The sequence below is a fragment of the Lycorma delicatula genome, chromosome 7 (assembly GCF_047948215.1).
Source record: "Lycorma delicatula isolate Av1 chromosome 7, ASM4794821v1, whole genome shotgun sequence".
In the NCBI taxonomy this organism is placed as follows: domain Eukaryota; kingdom Metazoa; phylum Arthropoda; class Insecta; order Hemiptera; family Fulgoridae; genus Lycorma; species Lycorma delicatula.
In genome coordinates this window covers 14,517,139-14,539,512 of record NC_134461.1, presented here as the reverse complement: position 1 = coordinate 14,539,512, position 22,374 = coordinate 14,517,139, and the positions used below count along the sequence as shown (strand labels likewise).

Below are 22,374 nucleotides of genomic sequence, written 5' to 3'. Positions count from 1 at the left end.
AGTATTATTTGAAAATTTATCGACAGAGGAACGTTGTTTCTGTAAAAGAAAATTATTTAATTGTATTATAAATAAATTGGTGGGAAGATTTGTTTAAAATGATTCAGTAATTCAGAATCACAATAAGTCCCTTACTTGTAAGTTGACGTATTGTGTTTAGTTATACGAAAACAGAACTGTTGTCTGGTTCAGTTAACAATTTTTTTTTTCAGCAAAGATTGCATATTCATAAATAGAAACACAAGAATCGAATAAGATATTAATTTTCTAAATATAGGTCTACACGATTCATACTTATAAACACCAGAGAATGATCTGACAGCCCTACAAAGAATGAACCCTAACAGACTATTTGCACACTTTAAAAACCTAAAAAAATAATAACAACTGACTAGAGAAACTGAGAGAGACAGAAGAAATGAAAATAATTCAGGAAGACTACAAAGAACATTTACGTGAGAAAGAATTGCAAAATATCTGTTTCCAGGAAAACAAAAACCACGGAAGAAATATTTTTTACCCGGACAGAAGAAAAAAGTAAAATACTGGAAAACGATGGAGATATGGAAGAAAAAGAAACTGAGCAAGTGAAATAACATGTATATAAAAAAAATTTGATCTAACAAGCGAGATTAGAACTACAATTTAACCGAACATAAATCATGTAAATTTTCTGATATTAATATAGTTATTTAACCCCCTTACTGGTTTTTGACAATATAATTTGTCAATAACTACCTTGATAAAAATTGCCCTTGATAAAATAATTTATCATCCGCTTTTTTGCTGAAAAGTGCTACTGACGAAATAATTTGTCAATATGAATTGACTTTATTTATTCTGTTTGTTGATATGTTGCTGCAATGTGCAAGATTAAAAAAATTTTTAATCTTTTTAATTATTATGACTATGTGTTTTTATATATTTACAACTATAAGTTTTAAATTTTAATGTGTGATTTATAAAACGAATATGTTTTATTAACTGATGATGAGGGAAACCCTCGAAAGCGCTTTTATATAATAACATATTAAGGTGAGGCATTATTGAATTCTGTACTCTTGGTGGTAAACTTTTTATACTTTTGTCTTTGACATAATCAGTACAGAGGGGGAAATACAGACAAATCCAATAACAAAAAAGAAACTGATTCTTCTAAGATATACATATACAGAAACAATATATATATACATATTGTTTGTCTGTTGTTAATGCATCAAGCGAGAACCAACTGACCAATTACTTTCAAATTTGCAGGATACATTCATCTTATCCCAGAGAAGCTTTTAAACCATCACCCAAGGCCCTGGCTGCCTTGTAAGTTAAAATATAACTTAACTTTGCCCCCAAGGTGGGTGAAATTATTTATTAAAGATACTCATTAAGGAAAGGAAAAAATAGACTAATCCTTTTACTTCATTATTATATTTCTGTACCTTGCAAAAAAATAAGAATTTTTTCATGGTCAAAGGTGTGTGTCCTTTATTTACCATAGTTCCCATTATTCTACCTTTTGTAATTTAGGTCCTTTTTCAGATTTCTGTAAAGCCTGAATACTATAACTATTATTTTTCAGTATTATTCTCATAACCATGAGAATAACATACAGTGCGGGGGAGTCTAGGATATGGAGTCATCTGGTGAGATGGAAATGGCCACCGAAGCAAAATCTGCAAGGTGTCTAGGACACCAGTCCCCCTGGAAAATTGGGAATGGCAATCGAAGCAATGTCTGCAGCCATGGGGTAGACCTTGAGGTGCCCCTGAGTTGGCTCTGGGATTCTTGCATGGGTTGACCTGAGCCTCGAATGGTCCAGGTTCTGGTTAGACGGTTAGCCTCTTGTAAGAGACCTAACATGTGTTATCCCTTTGGGCAACCAAGTTACAGGGTTACAAAAATTAGAAAAAGTTTTAAATGATTATATTTAAATATACACTTTAAAACATTATAATATTGTACAAATATAAAACCCTCTGCCTACTATCATATTTTTGAAATTGCACTATCAATTTTTTTTTTTTTTTGTCTTCAGTCATTTGACTGGTTTGATGCAGCTCTCCAAGATTCCCTATCTAGTGCTAGTCGTTTCATTTCAGTATACCCTCTACATCCTACATCCCCAACAATTTGTTTTACATACTCCAAACGTGGCCTGCCTACACAATTTTTCCCTTCTACCTGTCCTTCCAATATTAAAGCGACTATTCCAGGATGCCTTAGTATGTGGCCTATAAGTCTGTCTCTTCTTTTAACTATATTTTTCCAAATGCTTCTTTCTTCATCTATTTGCCGCAATACCTCTTCATTTGTCACTTTATCCACCCATCTGATTTTTAACATTCTCCTATAGCACCACATTTCAAAAGCTTCTATTCTTTTCTTCTCAGATATTCCGATTGTCCAAGTTTGACTTCCATATAAAGCGACACTCCAAACATACACTTTCAAAAATCTTTTCCTGACATTTAAATTAATTTTTGATGTAAACAAATTATATTTCTTACTGAAGGCTCGTTTAGCTTGTGCTATTCGGCATTTTATATCGCTCCTGCTTCGTCCATCTTTAGTAATTTTACTTCCCAAATAACAAAATTCTTCTACCTCCGTAATCTTTTCTCCTCCTATTTTCACATTCAGCGGTCCATCTTTGTTATTTCTACTACATTTCATTACTTTTGTTTTGTTCTTGTTTATTTTCATGCTATAGTTCTTGCGTAGGACTTCATCTATGCCGTTCATTGTTTCTTCTAAATCCTTTTTACTCTCGGCTAGAATTACTATATCATCAGCAAATCGTAGCATCTTTATCTTTTCACCTTGTACTGTTACTCCGAATCTAAATTGTTCTTTAACATCATTAACTGCTAGTTCCATGTAAAGATTAAAAAGTAACGGAGATAGGGAACATCCTTGTCGGACTCCCTTTCTTATTAGGGCTTCTTTCTTATGTTCTTCAATTGTTATTGTTGCTGTTTGGTTCCTGTACATGTTAGCAATTGTTCTTCTATCTCTGTATTTGAACCCTAATTTTTTTAAAACGCTGAACATTATATTCCAATCTACGTTATCGAAAGCCTTTTCTAGGTCTATAAACGCCAAGTATGTTGGTTTGTTTTTCTTTAATCTTCCTTCTACTATTAATCTGAGGCCTAAAATTGCTTCCCTTGTCCCTATACTTTTTCTGAAACCAAATTGGTCTTCTCCTAACACTTCTTCCACTCTCCTCTCAATTCTTCTGTATAAAATTCTAGTTAAGATTTTTGATGCATGACTAGTTAAACTAATTGTTCTATATTCTTCACATTTATCTGCCCCTGCTTTCTTTGGTATCATAACTATAACACTTTTTTTGAAGTCTGATGGAAATTCCCCTTTTTCATAAATATTACACACCAGTTTGTATAATCTATCAATCGCTTCCTCACCTGCACTGCGCAGTAATTCTACAGGTATTCCGTCTATTCCAGGAGCCTTTCTGCCATTTAAATCTTTTAATGCTCTCTTAAATTCAGATCTCAGTATTGTTTCTCCCATTTCATCCTCCTCAACTTCCTCTTCTTCCTCTATAAAACAATTTTCTAATTCATCTCCTCCGTATAACTCTTCAATATATTCCACCCATCTATCGACTTTACCTTTCGTATTATATATTGGTGTACCATCTTTGTTTAACACATTATTAGATTTTAATTTATGTACCCCAAAATTTTCCTTAACTTTCCTGTATGCTCCGTCTATTTTACCAATGTTCATTTCTCTTTCCACTTCTGAACACTTTTCTTTAATCCACTTTTCTTTCGCCAGTTTGCACTTCCTATTTATAGCATTTCTTAATTGCCGATAGTTCCTTTTACTTTCTTCATCACTAGCATTCTTATATTTTCTACGTTCATCCATCAGCTGCAATATATCGTCTGAAACCCAAGGTTTTCTACCAGTTCTCTTTATTCCGCCTAAGTTTGCTTCTGCTGATTTAAGAATTTCCTTTTTAACATTCTCCCATTCTTCTTCTACATTTTCTACCTTATCTTTTTTTCTCAGACCTCTTGCGATGTCCTCCTCAAAAATCTTCTTTACCCCCTCTTCCTCAAGCTTCTCTAAATTCCACCGATTCATCTGACACCTTTTCTTTTTTTAAACCCCAATCTACATTTCATTATCACCAAATTATGGTCGCTATCAATGTCTGCTCCAGGGTAAGTTTTGCAGTCAACGAGTTGATTTCAAATAACTATCAATAACTGAAGGCAAACGTTCACAACAAAAAACTGAAATTATTGACAACATTTTGCATCAGGTGACTAAGTATGATTTCTTTAGTATTGCCGCATCAGCTCCTCAGAGTGCTAACTTAAAATATAATTTGTAATAATATGGTAAATATGTTAACTTTTCCTAATGTAAATACAGAATTAAATTTTATTTTATTCTCACTTCAATAATAAAATTAAATGTCACAACTCTGTTGAATCTGAATCAAGTTAGGTTTTAATTACTAACTTGATAAATATTCAAATATGACAAGTGATTGCAAATACCATCTGTTTACCCAGCGCTTATTAAAATCAGAACTCTATCAAAAAGTTAAAATACATGCATTTCAGATATCACTGAAGTTTAAAAACAACACTTTTGCCCTCAAATGTTAACCATTTATCATTCACACACAACTTAATAAGTCGATATTAATTAAATAGAAAGAGAATTAAAAATAATTTTTTTTTATAACAGAACACATGCATGCGCGCATACACACACAGAAATGAAATTAACAAGAGACTAACTCATGTTTGTTATAATATCCAATAATTATAAATACTTACATGACCCGGATAAAATTCCATCTTTTCTTCTGTCTTCACAGTGTGTAAATCATTTATTTCAAATTCAGTGGTTTTCATGTTAAGATTAATCTGCGGTGAAACTTCATCATTAAATGAGATCTCAGACTCCTTTAAATAAGATAAAAGAAAAAACCTTATAAAAAAATGTGAAAAACTAATTATTATTCGATAAATAATCTTTTTTTATTCTGACTGGAACTTAATAATACCATTATATAATTATATTATGTCATCGCAAAATAAATTAGTAATAATAAAACAAATTATAAGATAAAAAAGATGTGATTAAAGAACAGAAAGACGTTTTTTTTAGTATTCTTCGTTTTTTTTGTCGATTAGAAGTTTGTCAAATGTCAGACATTCGGTTGGAAGTAGAGCTTCCGATGAAATGACTGTAAAGTACTGCTATAGTTTAACATTGAGTGATATTAATTTTTTACCGCAAGTGTTCTTTGTTAATCGATAGGCTAGCTATTTTACTGATTTTGGCCATAATGGCTTCTTTTTGAGAGATGTTAACTTCAATAATCTCCCCAGGGTATTTGAATTTTCAGTTTCATTAATTTCCTGTATGTTATTGTTAGTTTTTTAAACTGCTGATTATTTATACTAAGAAATTTTGTAGAGTTTATTTTATAATGTAGTAATAATAAAAGGGAAATTTAGAAAAGTATGGTTTATATTAGTTGTTCTGAAAAATGTTCATAATTTATATACAGTTAACGTAGTTAACAAATTTACACAAAATTTAAAAATATTAATATGGCATGGTATAATCATATACTATTTATTAATCTTTATTTCTGCTTAATGCAGTCTTGCATCTATGTGTCTTGAAATACTCCACTCTCCTCCCTATCTTCTTGTTCATCACAAAACCTACTCCTGCCTGCCCATTATTTGATGCTAAAAGATAATAATAATAACTATTTAAATGATTAATTAGTTTCCTTATTTTAGAAAAATAAAAGAAATACAAATAAAAAAAGATACTGTACAAGTTGTAATGTGGTTAAGCGTTTTTTCCACCATTTTCCAAGTATTTCTGATACTCTGGTCCCATAGCAGAGATCATATAATACTTGTACATTATTACATGTACAATGTTATTTATTAGATTTGAAAATGTACAGTGTCCTGAAATTCAAAATATAGAAATAAAATAAAAACTTTATTAGTTCAAATAGATAAATCCTTTAAAAAACGAATTATAAATTGAATTATCATTTTAATTTATTATTAAAATTTTTAGTACAAGTGTGAATTACATTTTTTTTTTAAATTTTAAGTATTTTGTTGTACACTAAGTGTTAATTTATATTAAAAATTAATAACATTTGTATATCTCAATTAAATCAAAATATTTTTAGAGAACTTTTATCCATCGCTTCAGTAGAATGATGAATTCTGAGTTTCACTGATGTTGAGTAGCAGCGAGATGAGTATCTTGTTGGCAACAATTATTATCTGTGTAGATAGTTGAAGACTATAGTATTTGATTTGTATTGCATTTTTTTATTTAATATATATTAATTTAATGTGTTAAGATGTTTTTATATAATATTAGGTAAATTTAGTTAGTTAAGGCTATGTTAGATTGATTTATAAGTAATATTTATAAACTTGAAAGAAACTTGCCATCATTTATCTGAGTAAATCACAATTCAAGACTTACTCGCTATTTGCTGACACATATATAGTGTAAAATAATGAAATTTGGGTGGAGATACTGTGGAACTTATGAGGAACATAACTCGAGTGAAAGGTGTTTCCAACAAATAATTTCAGTTGTAATGAATAACTTACGTACTAAATAAGATATATTCCAGATTTCATCAAAATTTGTTTAGAAACAATAGTTGGTCACCTGGTTACAGTATTATAATGATAATTCAATTTTCAGTTTATGAAAAAGGTCAAGCAGTTAGAAAATAATTTTAATCGACTGTGTTCTATTACCGTAAAACTACCGGCTATAAATTTAACGCATATCCATGTTTCAATCGGCGTTAATGAGTGATGATAGAGATGTAACAATGAGATCTGGTTGTCCTTTTTTCTTAGGACAAAGAATATCTGAAACGTTTAATCATTTGACAGTAAAAGTTAACTGTAATTTCAACAAAAAATTATATTACACACCTATCAAAATTATTTTTATAAGTATAATTAAATTGTTGGTAAATGAAAAATATCTATCTATAAATTAATAAAATTTAAATTATTACAGAATTTAAAGTTACAAGAAGCAATTTGTAATACAGTATAGTTATATATTTCTTGTAACTTATTTGAGATCTTTTACATCAATATTTCAAAGAATAAACAGCCCAATAATAATGTGAAGACATTAAAAATGAAATTAAGTGAGGTTGCATCAATAATTTAGTGAAATTTATCTACGGTTTCATAAAGATGTCCTGTTTATAAATAAAAATTGACTTTCACGATGAAGCGGTAGTATCTCTGCCTTTCATATTGAGATTCCAAATTCAAATCCTGGTCAGACTTGCAATTTTTTACTTTTTACAAAGATTATTTTTCATCAATCAGCAGTTGTAATAGGCTTCAGCCTGTTATTTTTATAAAAAAAAAAAAAACAAATTTTTTTTTTTACAATAGGGGGAATAAAATTGGTTCAAAATTCATTCTGACTTTGTACCATTTTAGAATCAGAGCACCAACCCAGCGGGTTGGTCTAGTAGTGAACTTGTCATCGCAAATCAGTTTATTTCAAAGCTGAGATATCTAAGGTTCAAATCCTAATACTTAGTTACTTTTATACGAATTTGAATACTAGATCGTGGATACCGGTGTTCTTTGGTGGTCGGGTTTCAATTAACCACACATCCAGGAACTGTTGACCTGAGATTGTACAAGACTACACTCCGTTTACATTAATTCATATCATCCTCTGTAATACCTTATGGTGCTTCCAGAGGCTAAACAGAAAAAGAAAGAATCAGAGTACCGATATGCCAGTACATTTCTTTTATTGTTTTGAATCATATTTTAATAAGTTTATTGATTTTTTCTGAATAAAAACTAGATTATCCCAATTAAAACACAATTTATCTTGTTTAGCGGTTATAGAAAGATTAATTATTAAAAAAATTGCAATTTTGTAATTTTATTATTTATTTATTTACTCCTGAAACAACTGGCCGATGCCGATTAGAGTTTAATCGTGTTAGATGAATTTTGCAGCGTAAGAAAAATGGCCAGTCTGACCAGGATGAAAGGCAGAGATGTTACTGCTCCACAAATCTGTGGGGAGAACAGTATTTCATAAATAAAAACAATGTTTTGTAAATTATAATTGAATGCTTAAGTATTCACTACCTTGCGGTACCCCATTTTCTGAGACGACACTGTCTGAAAGCGAAACGAACACGAAACGTCTGGTGATTCAAGAATCCCCAGATAAAAGCAAGCATGTTGCCAGTGATCCCCCACCTCCTAAGGGTGTTAAGAATGTCACGTCGCCAGGCCGTGTCATACGCCTTTTTTATATCGAAAAAGATAGCAACGAGGTGTTGGCGATTCAGGAAGGCGTTTTGTATGGCTGTCTCCATCGACACCAAATGGTCAATGGAAGATCTCCCATGTCGGAAACCACACTGTTCCGAAGAAAGAAAGCCATGTTTCTCTAAGTACCACACAAGCCTGCGGTTCACCATCCTTTCCATTACTTTACACAACACGCTTGTTAAAGAAATAGGGCGGTAGCTTAAGGGATCGGTTTTCTCTTTGCCAGGCTTTAATACCGGTATAATAAATGCCAACGACCAGTCGGGCGGAAAGACTTGTCCGGAGAATAAACCATTGTAAATACTCAAAAGATGTTGTAGTGCTGAGTCAGGAAGGTGCGAAAGCATACAAAGGCGAACGTTGTCCGGTCCAGGGGAAGTGTCACGTGAGTTCCTAAGTGCGTGCAACAATTCTTTAAGTAAGAATGGAGCGTTCAATTCACCAACCGAAACACCAATATTCAACTCCAATACTTCCATCTGTGCTTTGTACCTCTGAAAGTCGTTACTATATGACGAGGTGAGAGAAACCCGATCGGAAAGATTTCGCTAAAGTATTTGCTACAGCCGAAGATGACGTAAGGAGTCCTCCCTCATCGACAAGACCGAGAATAGATTGCCCTGGCAACCTGAAAATTGCATGGATTTTTCTCCACACAGTAGATGTTTTTGTTGTAAAAAAAAACTGAAGATGGTTGATGTTTCTTGATTGAGAAACCTGAAATTGTATTAAAAAGAATTGAATTTTTAGACATTTAAAAAATTAAAATGTTTGTCATGGATTAGACATGGGTTAATGAAAATCATTAAGAAAAATGAGATATTAAAATTAAAGTAGTCATCAGAAAGGCAGTTGTTTAATAGTATGTCACGCAGTTTTGGTTAAAACAGGGTTCATTAAAGAAAGTATTTGCAGTTAATTCTTCAGATTATCATTCAAAAATGAATAGGGACAGTTTTAGAGAACAGAAGAAGAAGACAAAAACAACAAGAATGCATTCTTTATTCATAACTGTAAAAGGAGCAAAGTTGGCAATTTTTTATCTACTACATTTTAGATGTCCATATATTTATTACTTACATACACATATATAAATTTCTTTTAAATATGTTGTCTAGTATGCTTTAACTAAAACTAACATTATCAATGAAGATTCTAAAATAGCAAGCTTAATATTAAGCTTAAAAATTTCGTAACATTTTATATCGGTTTATATATTAATATTGTTTCACATTGCTCAAATAGATGTGTTTATAAGTGTATAACATGTTGGATCCGTAACCATCACAAATATGTTCAAATCTGATTTCACATATATATATATATATATTTTTAACTGTTTTTTTTAAATTTAAATAAATTGATTTATTAATAATTATTACCTCTGATTGTAAACATTTCTGGATTAAAATTAAAAGTACATAAAATTTAATTTTAATAATAACATCTGATTTTTTTTTTAATACTTTTTTTTGTATTGTTATTATTGAATTATTATTTATTGTTAAATTTTTTTTTACAATCAGAGGTTAATAATTATTAATAAATTAATATATTTAAATTAAAAAAAAAGTTAAAAAAATATAAGTATATGAAGTTAGAATCGAACTGATGTATCCAAATATTTCATTAATTAAAACTTGATTTGGCTATCTCTGGAACCAATGAAAATAAGTACCCCTTATTTACTTTTGAAAAGCTATCAACAAGGGCTTATTACTGCAGTAAAGAAAAAGTCCAAAATCCAATGTTTCAAAATTGAAACCCTGCTTTATTCAGATGTCTGACTGTAAACACAATTTTGGCCCAGTAAACTGCAATCAAAACAAGAGATGCACAGCTATATGTTACAACAGTCCTAAATACAAAATTTCAACGTTCTACGGCTAACTGTTTTTGAGTTGTGCAAGATACATACGTAAGGCATCACGTTGAAACTAGTCAAAATAAATTCAGGGATGGTCGAAATGGATATTTCCATTGAAATCTGAAAACCGAAACTTGTAGCGATTACAATACTTCCTTTATTTTGTAAATGGAAGTAAAAGTAAAAATGATTAGAAACTATATAAAAAAAATTATTTTTTTATATGTTCAAACCACTGATACTGAATATAATTAAATACGAAAATATTACCAATAGCTGCAGTAACATGGGGTGCAGACATGCTGGTCCCATTCAATAGTTGGCAACCCCGCAATGTGAAATTTGGCACAGAAGTTATGGCACCTCCAGGTGCACATATCGAAACACCTCTATCACCATCCATAGTCGGACCCCTTGAAATCCATGTGTAGGGCATACCAGATAATTTCTGTCGTAAAGAATACTCAGCAGCCATCATATCAGGTGTACATAAGCACCTACACCTGTAAATATTAAAAATATAATATGTAATCAAAAGTCGCTGAAGAGATTAAACTGATTAGTAGATCGGTTTTTCAAATCGACTTATTAGGTATTATTAATCTATCCAAGATCAACTGATGATAAATCTGCAGCTCACAATCATTATTTTGGAAGTAAATAATTGTCTAATTGTCACATATCTCATGCAGCCTTAGAGTAACCTGATTAAAATATTATATATGTCAAATTAGACAGTCCACTTAAAGGGGTTACTGGCCTCCAATCTTTTTCAATTTAACATTCGTTAATATGCAACTTTAAACATAAAAATAAAATTTTTTAAACAAAGAAAATGAATTAATAACACATCTTAAATGACATTTTTTTTTTTTTTTTCATTGGAGGTGAAATCTTTTATAAGCACCTTATGGTCTCCAACATTCAGATTGCCCAGGGGCATAAGCAGGGTTGCTATACATTCCTCCTTTTTATATTTATCCTCCTACCTACTTTTAGTTAAATCTTTCTTTCCACCTTACTTTCTCAGTTCTCTCTCTCTTCACCAAATTTTTCAATTCTAGCACCCACAAATCTAACTTTTTCATACTAAGTATGAGATTTTTCAAGAACCAAACATACCTAAACATTTCATAATTTGTTCTGTAAACATTAAAAGTGCAGACAGCTTCAAAAACTACAAATTTAAAAATTTTGAGAGGAAAAAAAGTTTTGCTATAACAGAAAGTACAACTATTCAGGCTCTCATTAAGGTTTTGGATTTTGCAAGCAATGCAGATCTCTGACAGCCTATGTCAGTGAAATCTACATACGCCTTCATTACAACAGCCAGGTGAAAAAAGTGCTCTGCACATTTGTAAACTTGTTTTCAGACTTTTGACTGACATTCTTGCACCACATAGTTGCCAGATTTTGCGAGCATAAACATATGAGGGTAAATCAAATATAAATGAGATTTTTGTTCCTGAGAGTCTACAGTTGTAGGACTGGGCCTGCACTTCTAATATGCTTGGGTGGAGTCATTAGGAGTGGGGAGAGCCGACCATTCCACACTTCCCACCAATCCACCAGTAACGCTCATGATGTTGGAGCAACAGGTGCACCCCTCTACTGCGCAATGCAAAATTATAAAATTTCTTACTCGTAAAGGAGTTTCAAGCGACGAAAATTTTCTGGAGATTGACTGCACAGTTTGGGGACCAAACACTGTCAAGGACTCGGTTTGTTTGCCTGGCATAGAGTTCAAGGAAGGACAAGAATGAGTGGAAAATGACGAAAATGATTGCCATTCTCAATCCAGCATTACAGACGAAAACCTTCACGCGGTTCAAAACATTCTTGAAGATGATTGATGGGTGAGGGTATCCAAAATTTCAGAACAGGTCGGAATAGGTTATGGGAGCTGTCAAGCAATCACCAGAAATGACCTACAGTTCAATAGTTTTTCTTTTGGGGGGGGGGGGGCAAAAAAACGCCTGTGTGTTAAGAAATCGCCCGGAATTTTCTTTAATAAAACGGTAAAATAATTCTAAAATAATAAAACTTCCATAAAGTGTGTATCAAACAGGCCCCCTCGCCTTTTGACCACAGATCAGAAGTTGAGACATTTGGAGGTCTATCCGAAGCTTACAGCACGGTTGCGATCAAAGGTGATGCATTGTTGAGTCAAATCGTCACCTGCAATGAAACGTGGGTCCACCACTACACTCCCCAGTCAAAACAAGCCAGTAAGCAGTGGCAGAGGAAAGGGGAAGCAGCCCCAGTGAAAGCCAAGACTTGACTGTCAGCTGGCAAGGTTCTTTCAACCATTTTTTTCGACTTGCGAGGCATTTTGCTCATAGATTTTATGCATGAGCGACGCACAATCAAGACTACTTACTACTGCGAGCTAATGAATGAGGTGAGACTGCATATCACTGTAACAGATGAAACCAATTGATTCGAGAGGCCATCCTCCTCCATGACAATGCCAGGCCCCATACTGCAGCTCTAACAGTCTCAAAACTAAAAGAAGTGCACTGGACTCTCAACTTGATCATCCTTCCTACAGCCCAGACCTACCGCCCTGAGATTTTCATTTGTTTGGGCCGCTTAAAGAAGCTCTAGGAGGGCAATGATTTGAAGATGATGAGGGCTTGGAGAGATTCGTGCGCAATTGGCTCCTGATGCAACCAGCTTCATTCTATGATGCTATGATAAAAAACCTTCCTTCTTGCTGGGAAAAATGTATTTTTAAAGCAGGAATCTATGTAGAAAAATAAATTATATTTGCCTTTTATTTTTCAATAATTTTTTTTTTTTTTTTTAAATCCCGTTTACATTTTATTTTCCCTTGTATTTTACCACAAATTCAACCAATGCAACATGGAAATAAGCAGACAAAATGGCTCTATCATATCTTAAATACTGTAATAGTTTTGAAAAAGCTAAACAGTAGAGCTTATGATTTCCTACTGCTTCTAGTGTATATGTTTTTACCAATTTTTATCTTTAAAAATAAAGACAAGAATATAGTTTAGATAAATAAACCATAAATAATATGAATAACCTACACAAACTAAGAAAAATTTGGCTAGAAGAATAAAAGGTCAACCAAAATTTGGAAAAGCTCAACAATTTCTATTTTCTTTTTTATAAAGAACTTCAACAAAGTTTCAAGTAGGGGGACTGAAATATACGGTATATATATATCGATATATATATATATCCATAAAGTAAGGGCCATCGGCTTATATTTAAATATTAGTGGGTCTGAAAATAGTTTCATGGATACAGGCTCATCTATCGGCTATTTACGAAGCCACTGCAGTTGTTTTGATTCAGTAGTCATTTGCCTGTCAGTGAGTGCAGATCACAATGTCCATGACAATTGTTTCTCCCACCAGTTGTGAAGTACACACTTGATTCGATTTTTGTGTGCAAAATGATCTTCAGCTACTGAAATTCATCGGGAGTTGTGCCTAGTGTATTGGACCTGCAGTAATGTGAAGGAAAGGTTAGACAATGGTGTAGAGACTTTAAAAATGGCCGCACAAATGTGTATGATGAAGAACGGAGTGACAAGCGCAATATTCAGACTGATGAAATCGTTGAACAAGTGAACTGAAAACTATGATGTGATCGGCAATTGATGATTAGTACTCTGGCTGATGAATTTCTGCATGTTGGACACACCTCTATCTACACAACTGTCACAGAATAGCTTGGATATCAAAAATTGTGTGCAAGGTACGTACCAAAAATGCTCATCGACCAAGACAGAGCAAAAGAATGTGCAGTGGACGAACATTTTTGGACTGCTACCAACAAGATGGAGATAATTTGTTTTCCCACATTGTTACGGGTGAAGAGACGTGGATATCCTACACCAATGCAAAATCAAAACAGTCAATGCACTGGCGCCATTCAAGTTCCCCAAAACCAAAAACATTTAAGTAATCTCCGTACTCAAGTTGAAAAATGTTGGCTACTGTTTTTTTGGGACAAAAAGGGCATCATATTGGTTGATTTCATAGAATGTGGATCAACAATTACAGCTGATGTGTACTGTGAATCGCTCACCAAACTGAGATATGTGATCCAAAATCAACGATGCGGGAAATTATTGTCCGGCATAATCCTCCACGACAATGCGCGTCCTCAAACCAGTGCCTTAAAGAAGAGTCAAGATTTTCGTTGGGAACTTTTTGACCACTCTCAATATAGTCCCAACCTTGCACCTAGCGACTACTTCCTCTTCTTGCATTTGAAAAATGCATTTGGAGGACAACGGTTTGAAAATGACAAGGAGCTCAATGTCATTGTCAACTGGTTCAATTCCCAAGCAGTGAAATTCTACGCAGAGGGGTTAAAGAAACTGGTGCAACGTTAAGAAAAATGCTTAGAACTGAATGGCAATTACATGAAAAAGTGAAGTAGATATGTAGTAAACTAAAGCTGTTAACTAAAGTCCTTTCCTCACAAGTTAATTTTTCTTAACGACTAAATGGCTCTTACTTTATGAATATGCTTTGTACTTTCCAATTCAAAACAAAAAAGGTAAAGATGTGTACTAAACCCTATGAAATGTATTTTGAATATTAACACTGTACTCTGTAGTTTCAAACATATATCTTACAGACTTCAAAGATTAATTTAAGGGCTTTCCAAACAATTTTTTCAGATTATTACATGAATGTACGGATTAACATAAAAGTAACTAACTGTATTAAAAGAAATATTTTATTAGGCTTTTCTTACAATTAACTGAAAATAAATAAAATTAAAAAGATAAAATATGAAAGTTATGTAATAAACAAACACCACTCATACAGTATACAAACACCATTATTCATGTATAAAATAAATTGCACCGATAGCATTTGACAAAATTAATTCTATTGCAACAGATGTGAAATACAGGGTCATTGAAAAAGGTTGCTGCAATAAATTAGACAAAATCATAACTCCCTGTGTAATTGAGAAAAATATCAGGATATCAAGTTTTTTTAAACATGACCAGCCGTGACCTTGAGCTGATGCAAACAACGGCACAATGGCTCTGTGCTGTCAGTCAGTGCAATGGCAACAGTTCAGCAGAAAGCACAGTGCATTTTGTGGTTTGCAGAGCATAAAGTTATAACTTTTCAATGGACTTTCCAGTATGACATATCATCCTCTGAAGAATTATCTAAACGGTAGTTACCGGAGGCTAAACAGGAAAAAGAAAGGCAACATGGAAATGAAACATTTCCCTGGACGGCTCAAAACAAGTGACGAAGCAGTTGAGCATACACATGAAAGTTGTTTAAGAGGCCCTAAAAAACCAATTTCTAGACAAAGTTTACAGTTAGGAATTCTAAAGACAACTATTCAAAATGTGTTGCACAAGTGTTTACATCTTCATTCTTAAAAAATTCAGCTTAAACATTAAATTAAACCTACAGATCTACCTAAACATGTTGAATTCACAAGTAAAAATGCTTAATTAATAACACTGATGATGATGAAACATTTTTAAAACATGTTATGTTTATGGATGAAGCGACTTTCCATATCAGTGGTTGTGTCAACCAGCATAATTATAGGATATATGGATCTCAGCAACCCATTGAAATTATTGAGTATGTCAGAGACTCCCAAAAAATAAACATTTGGTGCAATTTGATGTACAATTGTGTGACTGGCTCATTCTTTTTTCATGAGCCTACTATCACAGGGAATGTTTATTTAGAAATGCTACAGCTGTACATTTTCCTGCAAGTTGACCAAATTGAACAAGAACGTAATGTTGCTATAATGTTTCAACAAGATGGTGTGCCTCCACACTTTAGCCTAGGCGTTTGACGCACTCTCAATGAAAGATTCCCTAATTGTTGGATTGGTAGGGCCAGTCCTGTGTTTTGGCCTCTGAGAAGCACATATTTGACACCCCTACATTTTTTTCTATGAGGATATGTTAACCTTTTCAGATCATGTAGCCTTGGAACTGGGTATGTGCAGCATCAGTTTTAAAACGCTGTTACAAAATCATTTTATATGGGATCTAAGTCGGTTATTTTTTTTTATATTCACAAAGGAATCAGTTTTATTACACAATTTGAACGACATTTATACGATGTAAAATGTTTTATTTAGACTAGAAAGAATATGACCATTTTTTTCTCAGAAATGTGCTGGTGTGTGTGTGACTTGTATATTATAATTGCTATGAGGATTATGGATTTGTGCTGGTGTGTGTGTGACTTGTATATTATAATTGCTATGAGGATTATGGATTTATTTATTATTTACAAAAATAGTTTATCTTACTAGCAACATATCGATGTATTGAAACACATAATAAATACGTCGCTTTTACTTGAGGTCTATAAATATCTTTTCTGACAAATGATATCGGTAAACATGTAACACACATCGATTCGTAATGAATAAGAGTACACAGTAAAAATGGTTTTTTGTCAATCTGAATAGCCTTTTGAGTGGTGGAGATTTTTATAAAACGTAGTTTTCTGAATCTATTTTCACTTATACTAACATGTTACTAATCTGTGATTTATGACATGGATTTTCATCATATTTTGCCCAATTTTCAACCGATTTGCTTGAAAGAATTATTTTTAAAATCAGCAAACCATGTTTCATAAACACAAAGCAAAAAAAAAATTTTTCGCTAATAAAAAACACGGTAGAAATGCACAAAAAAATTCTGCAATTAAATTATCGTAATTTTTGTACTGTTTCAATTTTTTTATTGTTAAAGGCATAAAAAATATCCAATCGTAACAGTTCTTTTTTGTCAGAATCTGTTAAATCTCTTTAATATACTGTAATTTTTTGAAATTTTTTCACAAGAGGGTAGCATAAGACTATGAAGGGAGGCAATCAGATACCAACATTATTCGCGGAGCGCTAATCAACCGCGGATCATTGTGATGGGAAAAGGTTAAATACATTGTCTACAGTGAAAAGATCAGGGATGTACAACATTTAAGACAACAGATCACCGCTGCTATTGCCACAGTTATGCCTGTGACAAACCAGCAGACCTGGGCAGAAGTCAATTATCGGCTGAATGTTTGCACAGCAACCAACAGAGCTCATATTGAAACATTCTAAGGTATGTAAAGAAACTTTTTGAGTTTGTAAATTTAAGAAAAAAATACTCGTTTGATAAGCTCTAGTAGTTTCTGAAATACGATTTATTTAAATTGCTGCAAACTTTTTTGATGACCTATATAAAAGTAATGAAAGATATTACTATTACTTTTCTATTCTTACAGATACAATATCTTCACTTTTCTTGATAAAATCTGAATGCTTCCATAGCAACTATAACCCACCTTAACTGCATTTCTTCATAATAAAAATAGTTATGCAGATACTTTCACTGGTGTTCTAAGGCAAGAGATTGATATGATAATAATGGTAGTACAAAATAATTTGATAAATAATTTGTTCAACCACTATTGTTTGATGCAAAGTTTCAATGTAAGGAATCCCAGTTTTTTACAAGGCCCTTTAATAAAGAAACATCTGTCGAACAGATTTATAAGTACATACATGTGCTTCATCACCAAAATTATCAAATTAACCAACGGAATCTTATTCACAAAACAAGGTAATTTCTACATAAATTGTCAAACCAAAGATTAAATTATTATTAATAATACCCCAACTTATTTCATTGAAGTACACTTACATTTACCTTGTAAAAAAAATCACTTATCTGTACCATTGAAAGAAATCGGATTAGAGACCATGTTTGGAAAGTATAAATTAGATACCATAATCGGTCAAAGGCAAATTGACATCAACTGCTCCCAAAAATGACATACCATTCTCAGAATAACCAGATCCACTTGGAGCTTACCAGAGAAAGTGGTTTTCTATTGTTTTGTTCAATAAGCTAAGTATATTACTGATACATGTTACTATGTAAAGCCCACCAAAATAAAACTGATATTTACCCCCACAAGTGACATTTTTACTCTGTTTACCAACGGGACTGGTAGTGTAGTAAGTTCTTGGTAAAAGAGAAAGTGCATTATATACACTGTCACCAATCAAAAGAAGACATGATTTATTAGTAATTTAAAACCTTGGTTAAAGAAAAGCCAAGGCCCTCTAAAGTTTGTCCACTAATTTATATAAATATTTCCAAGTAGGGAACCAAAAGTGCCCAAAACAAAATGCTTTAGACTTTTGAACCGGTACACTGAGCAAGAGTGTTATTTGGATATTTTTTTAAGCAAGTGATGATATGTCACAATAAAACAATCTAAACAAGAGAACTAATATTAGTTTAACAATTAGTTTTTCAGTCAATCCTTTGGAAAATTAATATCAATAAAAGAATAATATATTTAATATGCAATTATCAGAGGTTGATAAAAAGTCCATAAATGAAGAAAAGGAATTCCTGATGCTTTATTAGAATAAAAAAAAGGTTATGAACTAGCCATTAGATGAAACACTGGTAATAAATATCATAGGTCTTATTACATTTAGTGTGATTAAAACGTTTTAAGACTGGCAATACTTACAGACTATTGTGATGGATCTCCTTCAAAGCAGCCCCCTTCTGACTGACCGCACAAATTCCAATGCGGTGTTTCTTTTGGAAGAAATGTCATTGATTCAATTGAAGAAATTCAACTGAGTCAAATCGTTTTAATGAAAATTCCACTTTAGGAAACAGATAGAAGTTGGCAGGGGCTAAATCAGGGGAATAGGAGGGTTGAAGAAGCACAGGAATTTGGCCAAAAATTCTGCTATTGGAAAGTACAGTGAGCTAGTGCATTGTGGTGGTTGAAGATCTAATGCTTGTTTTGCCAGAGTGCAGGCATTTTCTTTTCGCACAAATGCTGAACGACACTTTTATAGTATTTCTGGTAAACTGTCTGCAAATTTGTGATAAACATTGACTGCAGAATCGAAGAAGACCCCTAACATTATCTTCACATTTGAACAACTTTTTTATGCATTTTTTGGTCATAGCAAACTTGGATCCTTCGACTGCAGTGATTGTACCTTTGTTTCTGAGTTATATTGAGAAACTCATGACTTGTTGCCATGTAATTATCTTATTTAACAAATCTGGGTCAGTTTCGACCTGATTAATCAATTCTTAGGGCAGCTCAACTCTGTGTTGTTTCTGCTGGTCTGATAAAAATTCAAAATGAATTTTGTGGACAATTGATGCATGTTCAAATCTTCAGTTGAAATTGACTGAACTGCATAGACTTAAATTTAGTTCATCAGTCATCTCCCTAATTCTAAGTCTATAGTCAGAGCACATTAAATTATGAATTTCCACAATGTTTTTGTTGGTTTTTGAAGTAAAAGGCCAACTGAACCGAGGGTCATCTTCAAATGGTTCATGGCCATCTTTGAAACTTTTGAACCAGATTAAAACATTTGGTCAGTTCAGAATTTAACCCCAAAAGCTGTTTTTAAGAGTTCATAAATCTCCAAAGCTGATTTCCCAATTTTCAAATAAAATTTGTTGCAAACTCATCGTTCTGTTTTTTTATTCAATTTGTGAAATCAATTCACTGAGAACTGGAAACATGTCTTCACTCAACTAGGATGCCAATCTCTATTGAACAGAGATATTATGGTGATCTTTTCATGATGATTTAAAGACAAAACAATTTCGCTGATGATACCTGTCTTAAAACTTTCCATCACACCTCATACACTAGCACATGGAAAAAACAAGCTTTTCTGATAACAATGCATATCCATGAACTACTTGATCCAATTGTCCATCATCACTTACAGATATGATATCACTTCCCCATATGATTTGTTCATTCTCTTATAATCAAATAATTTATTTTTAATGATTCCTTTAATCTGTTAGTTAATAATAACTGAATATTTTCCCACAAAAATGTAATCAAAATTTACATTTACAATACTATGAACACAGAGGGATGATGGACAAAGGTAAAATACTCTTGACATATTAAGTGTTTACTGTGTACAATGTAAGATATGAAAATGTACAGGACAGACCAGAAGCAAGTATTGTGGAAACATGTGTAATTCAGTTTTACAGGCTTACATTTTAGGCTATATCCACAACTTTTCATTGTACTGCCAAAACAACATGCACCTTTTCTATAAACAATTTTACCTTGTGAAAATACAGTGTTACATAATTACCAGGAAAAGAAATTATGACGTTAACTTTTATAAAGGTGTTAGTGAACATTCATTTTTTATTAAATATAATTTTTTTTATAAAAGCAATAAATGTTATCGACAATGTTGCAGATTTTACACAAATGAAATGTAAAGAAAGAACTAATAAATCAGTGAATTTATTTAAACCAATAACTGAGATATTTAATGAATATGAAAATAAAATTTGATTATACGTCTAAATTTTACTAATGACAAAAAAGCTTAACTCTTAAAGCTATATATATAGAACAACTGAATAAATGGAATTACTGTAACTGCATAGAAAAAAAATTAGTCATAGTTATGAAAAAAAATTAATATTAACCTCATACCTCATCATTTCAATCATAATGACAAATCAAGCTTTTGAGTCAAAAATCAATTTAAAAAAGCTAGTTTATTACCTGATTGTAAACATTTGCATGCAAATTAATCCTAACATCAAAAACATAGGAAATGTTTTTGTTTCTCTATATATTGTAGCTACACCCACGGACCACACTATGTAGTCGTCAGAGTAATGTGAAATTACAGTCCTTTGATTTAGTAATTAGTGAGTATTAAATAGTATTTTGTCAAAATTTATTCAGGGCATTGTTATTAATCACAGTTTTAAATTTTCTATAGCTTGTGCATGTGCAAGGATGCAATTTTCAAAGTTTTGGGAAAAACGCAAAGTTTTGGTTTTCTTTAACAGTAAACCAGAATAATACATAAATAGCTTTTAATTGTGATTTTGGTACAGCAAATGCTATTTAAAAGCAATTTAATGAAGCTGATTCCTTTTTTCCTAAAAGAAAAAAGTGTGATCAAAGAAAAAAACTTCTTCATAGGTTATTAAAAATTAAAAGTAAAATTGACTTTACTGTGAGGAAATAAATCAAGAATTAGTAGCCAATGGAGAAAAATGTACATGTGACAACTATTCACTGCAGACTGCATGAACAGATCACCAAGCACCTAGAACGTAGCTCTTAATGCTGTAATGTACAAATAAGCTTATGTGATCCACACATCACTAATAACACGAAAGAAGGTGACTGCAAAGATAATGTTTTCCAATGAGTGACTATCAACCCTTATCCAACAATCCAAGGAAAAAAACAGTCGAAGATATTTTACATTCTACAGGCTACACATGAGCACCAGAGGATGTTATATTGAAAAATGATGAATACATCATAATTCAGTGCACAAAGGTACAGAAACAAATCCAACAAGATTCAGCATTATGCTACACTCACAAAAAATAAAAACATATTTTAAAGAGCAAAAAATTTTATATGCAATTGCAATTTATTGACCTCAGTAATTACATGATTAATCAAATATTTATTTTTAATAAAAGGATTCTGATCTAGCTCAGATATTGTTTTGACATTTTTTAATTTACCTTTAATGTTTTTTGATGACTTAAAGTATACCTAGATGTTTAACAACTTACTTTATACTTCCCTTTTCACTTGCTCAACATAAAATTAATTCAAACTTACTTTATATTAGTACGTAGCCACCTATAAACCTCATAAGTAATCAGAATATTAAGATTTTAAAAATTACTACGGTTACAATTATTTGCACAATGAGCTCAGATGACAAACACTTTTAACTAAGCAAGACATAAACTTTGGCTCAAGTTTAAGAATAACAGATGATAAAGTCAAGATCCCAAATTGCAAAAGATTTGCTGAACATCATTTAGAATATATTATTTCAAAATTGTTTGAAATATATTTTTATCAAAATATATTATCTTACAGACACAAAATAAAAAGTTACAGGAGGACAACTGAATGATATTACTCTGAGAAATTCACAGGGAACAAACTTGCAAGTTTTTGAAACTCAACCAATAAACCAGCCTGAAAAGAGTTTTTCCCAGCAATAGCCTGTATACAGAAGCGACAGATCTTTTTTTATAAACAGTTAAAACAAAAGAATATGTAGGTTATACTTAAA

At 32.1% G+C, this 22,374-nt stretch overlaps 1 protein-coding gene across 4 annotated transcripts in view; it reads right to left on the bottom strand.

Annotated features, from left to right (window-relative positions):
• LOC142328254 (uncharacterized) overlaps positions 1–22,374 on the bottom strand; it is a 246,896-nt gene that overhangs the window by 2,435 nt on the left and 222,087 nt on the right. For 2 of the 4 annotated variants that reach the window (XM_075371921.1, XM_075371918.1), the window contains 2 exons: positions 10,513–10,745; positions 4,824–4,952 (listed from right to left, as the gene is read on the bottom strand). In XM_075371921.1, the coding sequence (XP_075228036.1) occupies positions 10,717–10,745 (29 nt within the window). In that variant the 3' untranslated portion in view covers positions 4,824–4,952; positions 10,513–10,716. Of the gene's footprint in view, positions 1–4,823; positions 4,953–6,803; positions 6,921–9,003; positions 9,093–10,512; positions 10,746–22,374 lie in introns of those variants that run through there. The other 2 variants (XM_075371919.1, XM_075371920.1) reach the window with 2 other exon arrangements.